Below are 10206 nucleotides of genomic sequence, written 5' to 3' on the forward strand. Positions count from 1 at the left end.
AGGAGGATTTTGCCAAGGAGATTTTAATGTCAGGAATGTATGTGAGGCTAAAAATATGGTGTTCACGTGCAACCCAGAGCTGTGGGTGGGGATGTATATAAGATCAAATTAAATTATTTCACTTCCACTTGTGGAAAAATTTGATGGAAGAAATTGACTAGAAAACATTTAGTCATATTTCACTTGGATTATGCTTATAAATACCAAACTCCAGACCTGTCAAAATAAGCCCCACCAGCGTTTCCCGGCCGAGGTGCTAGACAAAGGCTGCGACAGGCAAAAAATGATAAAGAGCTTACAGAAGCATCATGCCTGGAAAAGCCACAGGAATTTAGCTCCCAGCTAAAGAGAGGGTTCAGAGAGTTAAAAGGGGAAGAAATGTTCCTGAGGAATGGAGCCCAGAGTGGCCCCATCATTGAATGCAGGTGGAAGAACCTTCAGAGAGCCTCAAAGACATGTGAGTTCCAGGTCCCAATTCTCTGGGACCTGACTTAAGGGACACATGACTTTTAGCACATTTTTTTTTTTCCTATGGGAGAAAGGATCTCTTGATGTGACCGTGTCCTGGAGGGCCAGCAGTTATGCTCGTCCCACAAATCATTTGGTTGATACAATAGGCGGGGTTTGCACTTGGCTGCTGTCATCACATCCATCTGTAAACCAAGGCTTTCTACAGAAGAGGTGCAAATCACCAATGCTTGGAAATGAATTTGTTGACATTTCAAGGACAATTGTCTTCTTGGCTACAGTCACTGAACCTCCAATCCAAAACAGAGGAAAAATGTCTAGGCTTAATTAAGTCTTTTATTTACTTCTATTGTAATGAGAAGACTCATGTATAATCCCACTGTTTTTGTCCCTGTTGCTTGCCTGTCTGCTCACCAATTTCAAGCCAGAATGCCAGGTCAGTGATGTCTCTGTCCACTGGTTTCGGGTGCTGGAAAGGAGTGCTGGGAATGGTGGGGAAGGAAGGGGTGTTTTCCCTGGCTGGCAAGAAGAGTTGGTGGGTTTGTGTTGACCAATATTTGCCAATTCAGGTGACACACACACATTAGTATGTTTGCCTTGTGCATCCTCCAAGTGATGACAAGAACAGGATGGAGAAATCAGTTCAGGTTCCGTGCGCAGGCCCAAGTTCGTAACGGGAACCCAGGAGAGCTGTTGGGGCTTAGCCTAGCACTGTCACTGCCCCAAGAACTAGATGAATTCTGGCTTGGACAGAATCTGCATCTCATGCCTCTCGGTTCTCTCCCGGTATGTCATTCTGGAATCCTGTGATCTTCGCTCCCTAGAGAAAGTCAGAATAAAGCATGGAGGAAAACAATTTGACCTGCTGACAAGGAAAGAATGGATGTTAAGAGACAACAGTTATGGAGAATGTATTAAAGATCAGACAATTGGTGTTGGGAACCTTCCATGTAACACCCTGAGTTTCCTTCTAATTACTTGTGGCCCTTCTTGACATTGGTCAGCACCAGAACCCAGCAGACAGAGATATCACTGGCCAAAGGGAACTAATGCCATTAACTCCATTTTCACAGATGACGAAACTGAGGTTTATAAAAGTTAAATAATTTGCCCAAGATCACATCCCTGTGAATAATCAATGGCAGGATTTGAACCTCAGCCACTGATTGTAAACTTAATATTCTATATTCTATCTTATTATTACACTCTATATTATTATATGAATCTATCTCCTATGAATTTCTCCACCCATGCTCTGTAGCTTGTGTGGAAAATAGCTGAAAAATAGCAGAATGACACTAGTTGTGGGAGGGATTGAATTTCAGCTCTGCTACTAATTAGTCATATAACCTCAATAATGTCACTCAACCTTCTGAGCTTTGTTTACCTGTAAAATGGCAATAATGCTTCATTTTCTGTTATGACCACAGAGTTATACTGATGCAATTCATGTGAAGAGGCTTTGGGCAAATGTAAGGTCTGCTAGATGTATCATGAGTAAGGTGGTTGCTATAGGAGGTGATGTGGTATAGGAGAAAGTGTATCAGCCATGGCCTGGGCCAGCATTTGAATCTGTCACACTAGCAGAACCTTTTTGACACTCAAATGTCTTATTTATGAAAGGAAAATCCTATCACCTGCCAGGGCATTTGGGAATGAGCAACACACATGTTGGAATCCCAGTGCAGTGACCATCCACGTGTCTGACCCACCAAGAGCTCCCCTTACCCGCAGGGGAAGCAGATGGAGTTGCTGAAGACACAGTAGATGAGGGGGTTGATGGCACTATTCAATGCTGGAAGGTTCTGAATGATCACGGAGGCATAGAAACGCTCCTTGGTGTCTGGAAGAAGGTTGAAATTATCCAAAATGTCAAAGAAGAAGTACGGACTCCAGCAGCAGATGAAGGCTGGGAGAGAAGAAAGCCATTAGTACCATAGCAAGCTGCAGCTGAGGGAACTCATCGACCCTGATTAAACTTTCAGCAGTGGAGTTCTTTGACGCCGGAGTTTCTCAGAAATATTAGGGTTGGGTATGCTGTTCAGAACAGTGGTGTGTGCTAGTGTTGCCGTCATGTTTACTTATATACATATACAAATTCTTATGTAAAACATCCTAGAGATATATTCATAAAACTGAGCAAATGTCTTGAAGCTTCTCTATCTGTAAAAGGGGGGAGTCCAATTTCTACTGTTGTGGACTCTTTGTTGAAAGCCTGGGAATGGCTGGCTATGACTATAGCTTCTCATCTAATACAGAGCTCAAGAAAACCCAGCAAAATCCTTTGGAGATTCTAGGAAAAACAGGAAGAATTTTGGTCAGATAGTGACTCCTGGTTTTGAGGTATGGCAGGAGGAAGGGGTGACCCTAATGTTTTCAAAACACAGCTCAGTTTAATCACAATGTTCTCGATTTTCTTTTTGCCTCTAAGTTAGCTTCTCTAGAAAACATCCACCCAAGACCAAATCTATTGATGTGTGTGGAACCCTGATTCCTTTTTTAAAAAATTTAATTTTATCTTAAAGATGTGGGGTACAATTTAGGGTTAGGTACACAAATATTCATTATGCAGGTATCCTTGTTGATGAGGTGTGCAACTACCTCCCCCAGCAGTTTCCCTCAACTGCCAATCCCATCTTCCCTCCCCTGGCAGTTTCCCACTACTGCCAATCACTTTCCTATAGTATAATGATAATTGTTCAAGGTCCACTTATGAGTAAGACCATATGGTACTCTGTTCTTTGTTTCTGTGATAGATCACTGAGTATGATAGACTCTAAATCCATCCAAGTTGTTGTGAAGTCCTTATGTTTGTCTTTCTTTATGGCTGCATAATATTCCATTGTGTATATGTGCCACATTTTTTTATCCAGTCCAGCTTTGATGGGCAGCATGGTTAGTTTTATGTTTTTCCTACTGTGAATAGAGCTGCAACAAACATACATGTGCAGGTATCTTTTTTGTAGAATGATTTGAGTTCCTTTGGATATATTTCCAGTAGGGGGATTCCTGGGTCATATGGAAGGTCAATTTCTAGTTCTTTCAGAAATTGCCACACTGTCTTCCAAAGAGGTTGCATTTCCACCAGCAATGTAGAAGTGTTTCTTTTTCTCCACATCCTTGCCAGCATCTGTTGTTTGTTTTATCAATGATGGCCATTCTTACTGGGTTTAGGTGGTATCTCAATGTGGTTTTGATTTGTACTTTTCTGATGATTAGTGAGGCTGAGCACTTTTTCATGTCTGCTGGCTGCCCTTAAACCTTCTTTTGAGAAGTATCTATTCATACCTTTTGTCCACTTTTTAATGGGGCTGTTTGTTTTTTTCTTTTTGGCACGTTTGAGTTCCTTGTAGATCCTAGATGTTAGGCCTTTGTCAGATATACAGTTGGTAAATATTTTTTCCCATTCTGTGGGCTGTCTCCCTGCACTCTTGATGGTTTCTTTTGCTTTGCAGAAGCTTGTCAGTTTGATGAGGTCCCACTTATCTATCTTATTTCTTATGGTATGGTCACTTAGAGTTTTGATCAGGCATTTGTTGCCAGTTCCAAATTCCATAGGATGTCTCCTGCATTTTCTAAGATTCTTATAGTTTGAGGTTTTATGTTTAGGTCTTTGATCCATTTAGAGTTAATTTTTGTGTATGGTGATAAGTAGGGGTCCTGTTCCAATCTTCTGCATGTGATCAGTCAGTTTTCCCAGCACTATTTACTGAATAGGTTCTCCTCTCACCAGTGGTTGTTGGTGGTGGCTTTGTCAAAGATGAGTTAGTTGAAAAATTGAGGCTTTGAGTCCAGAATCTCTATCCTGTTCCATTGGTCTACATGCCTGTTCTTACCAATACCATGTTGTTTGGATTACTGTAGCCTTATAGTAAAGTTTGAAGTCTGGAAGTGTGATACCTCCTGCTTTGAAACCCTGATTCCATTTGGCTTCAAATCCTCAAAGGAAATGGATTAAAAGTGGGGATCCAGAGTATGATGTCTAATTTTATGTTTAACTTGACTGGGCCTCAGGGTTCCCAGATATTTAGTTAAGCATTAACATTTAAATCAGTAGACTAAGAAAAGCAGATTGCCCTCCCTAGTGTGTGAGTGGGTGGGGTGCTCATTCAATCCATTGAAGGCCTGAATAAAACAAAAAGGCTGAAGGAAAGACTTAATCTCTCTGCTTGACTGTCTTTGAGCTGGGATATTGGTCACTGATTTTAGGCCTTTGGACTCACACTTGGACTAGAACTTACAACATTGGCTCTCTTGGGTCTCCAGCTTGTCAACTGCAGGTCCTGGGACCCCCTATGGATAAGTCTCTCTCTCTCTCACTCTCTTTCTCCCTATTATTTCTCTGGAGAGCCCAGACTACTACACAGAGTCAACACCCTTGGGTTGACTTGACACACACATGCATCTCCTACTTTCTTGCCACATCCTCTCCACCCTCATTCTTCACCTTTCACACCCATAGGATTTTCCCTCAGAGTAGAAATTTAGCTTCCATGGCCATCTGCGTGCAGGGCAGACTTTTTGCCATAACTGTGTAATGGTAAGTCTGTAACTTGTTGGGGAATTTTGGAATGTGAAACTAACTCAATGTTTCCCCCCCACACATTGGCAATGTATTAAAAAGGAGCAATTCAAACACAAAGACCACTTAGCATTCTGGATCCTGGGTGGTTAATCCAAATATTGGCCCACAAGGATGGTACTGCAGTATCAATGGGAAAAATGGTTTTGTGTGCTTATGTGTTTGTGTTTGGGTGTGGATTAATGGTGAGGCGGGGGGAATTCTGCTTGTCACAGGGGTGCCACTCTTTCTGTATGGTATAGGAAGCCCAGTCAGCAAAGACCTATCTCATGTCCTATGCATCCTTTGAATGCCCAGGTTGACATTAATGTAGGGGAGACTCCTGCTTATATTTACCCCTGTCTAGACCTATCTCTGTTTTATAAATCAACACAGAAATTTTTAATAAATATAGAACTTTCTAGAAATACAATTCCTTTGTAAGTGGAGAAGAAATTGCTTTTGTTTAATTCAAAACTTTACCAGGGCTTGTTTGCCTGCTCAGAAAATCAAGTCACTGACAACAATACTGCTTATATTTTTTTATGTCTCCATGAATGCACACTTGTATTGGTCTTCATTTGTAACTGCTACTATGCCAAGGTATAAGCATCTGATGACTTCATTATTCTGCTAGTGTAGCTGTGCCCAAATATTTACATATCAAAATTGGTATTGTCTTATTATAAATTATTTTCTTATTTCTCCTTTATATTATTGTAGGCACAATGCACTGATTTTTTTTTTTTTTAGAATTATTGTAGGTAGGTAGTATTATGTAGACATTTATTTCCGGATGATAAAGGAGTCTTACAAAATATCTGTTCTAGATAGGGCCATTTTGGTCTGATACAACTGTTTGCAGACTGAAAGGGTCCCACAGGGCCTGGGAATATGATTTCTGGTTAGAAAGGGCTATGCTGTCTCTGGAACATATGTATAAACACATATCTCCCAATTCAACATATTTCCCATTCCAGAAAATGTGCCTCTGTGATTCTGATTGCCTGGAAAGGTGAAGGAGTCTTTGATCTACTTCAGAAGACTTTGAGAAGTCCTGGTGGATTGTATATGCTTTATTGCTGTTCCTCCTGCAGTGTTGTTTTGTGTCTATATTCTACCATCTGAGTCATGCTGCATGTGGTCTGTTTGGCATTTTGCAGTTGCATTTCAGAAAGGTGATAAGGGTTGTTTGGGTATTTGACATGCAGGTAATGGGAAAGTTATGCTTTCTTGGTGCTTCCAAAAACAGCCAGGGGGCAGAGGGGAGATATTTGAGCTAAGTAAAAAGGAAATATCACAAATCTCTTTCATGCATTTCCTCATTCATTCAGCTAATTAGGTCATAGTTAACAAACATTAATTGAGCAGTGTGTGTATGACCCTATTTTAGACCTTAGTGATAATAATGTAAGTAACACAAAAGCCAAAGTCATTGCTCTCCTGGATTTATTACTCCAGCAGGGGAGATAGACAATAAGAAAATCTATATATAACCTATAGTGTCAAGTAGACGAGGAAACCATGAAGAAAAATAAGGCAGAGTAAAGACTAAAGGAGGGCTATTTAATGAGACTTGTTAAGGAGACCTCAGGGAAGTGGCATTGTTGGGGAACAAATGAGGTTAGGAAGTAAGTCAGGCCACTACCTGAGAGTTGAACATTTCAGATGGGAAATGGTGTGAGGTGACTTTATGGGTCTTCAGAGAAGAAAAAGGAAAAGACAGAAGACAGGAAGATGGAAGGGCGGATAAGGTGACAGTAAGAGAGAAATTTGTAGTAACCTTGAAATTAAATATCCAGTGGAAATGGAAAGCCCCTTCTGTCTTCTTTTTGTTTACAGTTTCAGCCCTGGGGGAGAGTGTGTCTTAAAGAAAGCAACCGAATAAGCAGGTGATATGAGCATCTGCATCAGCTAGTTAGATCCTGATCAATCTTTCTCCAAATTATCCAACCTATGGTCTTGGTAGGTAAATACATCCATAAGGAGAGCGATTAGGAGTTACACATTGGACCTTAAAGGAACCACAGATGAGCTGATGAGTTTCACACATTCCTTCCTAATCAGAAGGTAGAAGTGCTCATAGGCAAATTTCTTTTTCTGTCACCAGGTTCCAAATGCCAGTTTGCTTCTAGGATGTTCACCCAGTTCTGCAGCACAAGGAGGGGGCATTGCTTACCAAGGATGATGATGATGCTATACTTGATGGCCTTCATTTTTGCCTTTGAGATGAGCCTTCGGTTGTAGCTGCTGCACAGCTTCCCATCTGAAGATACAACAGGAGAATGGTAAGATGAAGTGTTCAAGATGTTTTGGCCAACAGGAACATAAAAGGTTAGATCCCATTTTCATTAAATATTTCCTTGAAAATATTTAGGGTAAAGATGACTCTGGGCTGGAAAATTCCTAGTTTGTAGCTTAATATCATATGCAGATGTTATAGAATGCCTGGACTCTCTTGAGAGACTTGATTGGATGGCCTGTACCAGCTGCAGCTGGAATTAGACTTCGTAACTGCAGGGGGTGGGACCCTCGCTGTAAAGAGCTAGTCCCCGAGTATTGTGCCATAATGAAAGACCCACATGGTCACTTCAGCAACCTGGGCAAAGTAATTTTTCTAGAATGATCACCCCAGACCAACTCATTCCTCAAAAAATCCACTTTAAAGAAAAAGTTAAGCTGGGGTTATCAAAAAACTATCTGAAATAGGAGCCCAGATATAAATATAATCAAATGTGGGCTATTGTCTGATGGTAAAACACTTGAGGGGTGACTATAGAATCCACTAGAATATAAGCTTGATAAAGAGAAGGGCTTGGCTTTCTCTACTTTGTAGCCTATAAACATATTGAATGACTGATATATATTTTTGAATGAATCATACCAATCTCTCATTAGTCAAGCAGTAGTGGTAAAATGAAGGTTGATTAGGATAGGCAGAAGACAGTGCAATGGATCTTAATAATGCGAGTGGGTAAAAGGCAAATTTGGGGATTAATAATGTTGACTGCACTATTTCTTTCCTCTGTGAAAGAGTTTTTATTGTCAGGGTGTCTGCCAGTCCATATGGCACCTTTGTGAAAATTAGGGAAAGTAGCCCTTCCTTGGACAAACACAGGCCTGCCCAGAGCACACACTCAGTAAGGGAAGCATGGAGAGGATGCCAGGCCCATGTACCCTTCAGCTGGGAACCACTAAGTAGGGTTCGATGGGCAAAATCCTACTGGTGGCCTGGGTCAGAGCCCCACCCAATACATCTAAGTCACATGAGGCAGGGTCATTGTACACCAGAGAGGCAAACTGCTGTGCTCCATTGTGTGCACTACGCTGTTCAGATCTCAAGCTTTACATTTATTTTAACCTCCATGGAAATTGATCAGATGTTTATCTTTGCAATGTTTATTCAATCTCATCTCCAATCCAATTCAGTCCAATACAACAATCAGAACATCTGCTAAGAGATAAAGACTAAATAGAAGGGCTAAAATAGAATTCTTCTTCTCCAAGAACTTTCAATCCAGTAGAAAAGATCACACTCTCTCCTTAAGGCTGGGTGAGATGAGAGAGATGCTGCTATGGTTTGAACATCCCTACTCAAACTCATGTTGAAATTTAATTGCCATTGTAATGATATTGAGAGGTGAAACCTTTAACAGATGATTAGGCCTTGAGGGATTGGCTTTCATGAATAGACTAATACTGTTATCATGGGCTTCTATAAAAATATATGAGTTTTGTCCAACTTTCTGGTGTGCTCACTTTCACCTTCTGCCTTCTGCCATGGGATGACCCTTGCCAGATGCAGGCACCATGCTTTTGGACTTCCCAGCCTCCAGAACCGTTAGCCAAATCAATTACTTGTAATTATAAATCACCTAGTCTGTGGTATTCTGTTATAGCATAGAAAACAGACTAAGACAGAAACAAACCAACCATGGACAAGAGGATAGATGCATACCCCTATAACTGTGCCTGAGAAGCTGTGTGGGACAAGCAGAGAGCATCAAATGAACTTGAATGACATAGGAAGAAATTCAATGCAAAGGCGGGAGTGCAGGCGTGGGATTGGAAGAGGTGGGAAGCAGAGTGAACATCCTCAGCCAAGACATGAAACAAGAAAACGTAGGATGCACTTGAACCACAGTGAGTCATCTTGCTTGGCTGTAGCCTGCAAGTGTGGGGTTTGAGGGTGGAGAGAACTGAGGGCAAACTAGGGAGACTTTGAATGTCTTTTTGAGAAGGCTGGGCTGAGTTCCTGAGGCAGAAGCAGGTCATTGAATTTTCTGAGCTTTTTGGCAGTGTGAGCATTTACTCATTGGAGAGAACAAACGATTTTTCAGAAATAACAAGAATAGGGGCTTTTTAAGTGCAAATAACTAAAATACTAATTGAATTGATTTAAATTTCTTAGCATATACCCTGTAAGGCCACTCTTAAATACTATTAGGGTCTTCAAACTATTCTGTACATTTTATAGGACCATAAAACCTCAGCATTGGAAGAGAGCAAATGCTGCAGAAGCATTCATAGCAGTGATTCTCAGCTGGGAGTGATCTTGCTTTCCAGGGAACCTGTGGCAATGTGTACACACGTTTTGGTTGTCGTGTGTGTGTGTGTGTGTGTGTGTGTGTGTGTGTGTGCACATGCATGCTACTGGCATCTAGTGGGTAGAGGCCAGGAATGCTGCCAAACATCCTTGAATGCAGAGGACATTTTTTTTTTAAATTAGCAACAAAAAATTATCCAGTCCAAAATGCCAAAGGTGCCGAAGGTGACAAACCCTGATGCCCAGGACAGAATACTGGGAAGGGCATGGGCTTCCAAATCAGACCAGAATACGTCCTGTGTATTTGCCAATTACTAACTGTGTAACCTTAGGCAAATTGGCTAAAATTCCCAGCTTCAGTTTTCCCACTTAAAAATTGAGATGTACAGTACAAAACTCTCAGAGTTACTTTAAGAATTAACATAAAATAATATATTCAAGGTACTAAGCTCCATACTACAGATGCTGGTTGTCCTATAAGTGGAGATGAATAAAGTTTTAACAGTATTTCAGGTCAAATATGAACTGCCTTTATGGAAATGAGCAGAAGGTATTACCACATTAGATAGTCTGTTAGCCGGGCTCGGTGGCTCAGCCTGTAATCCCAGCACTTTGGGAGGCTGAGGTGAGT

The 10206-nt window shown here is 41.1% G+C and overlaps 1 protein-coding gene across 2 annotated transcripts in view; it reads right to left on the reverse strand.

Annotated features, from left to right (window-relative positions):
• Positions 1-1157: 1157 nt before the first annotated feature.
• NPSR1 (neuropeptide S receptor 1) overlaps positions 1158-10206 on the reverse strand; it is a 219162-nt gene continuing 210113 nt past the window's right edge. The window contains exons 7-9 of one of the 2 annotated variants that reach the window (XM_008061523.1): positions 7209-7295; positions 2197-2377; positions 1158-1288 (exon numbers count right to left, since the gene is read on the reverse strand). In XM_008061523.1, the coding sequence (XP_008059714.1) occupies positions 1198-1288; positions 2197-2377; positions 7209-7295 (359 nt within the window). In that variant the 3' untranslated portion in view covers positions 1158-1197. The remainder of the gene's footprint in view (positions 1289-2196; positions 2378-7208; positions 7296-10206) is intronic. The other variant, XM_008061524.1, reaches the window with a different exon arrangement.

The sequence above is a fragment of the Carlito syrichta genome, unplaced genomic scaffold (genome assembly GCF_000164805.1).
Source record: "Carlito syrichta isolate Samal-C Ts95f unplaced genomic scaffold, Tarsius_syrichta-2.0.1 Scaffold305309, whole genome shotgun sequence".
Taxonomy (NCBI): domain Eukaryota; kingdom Metazoa; phylum Chordata; class Mammalia; order Primates; family Tarsiidae; genus Carlito; species Carlito syrichta.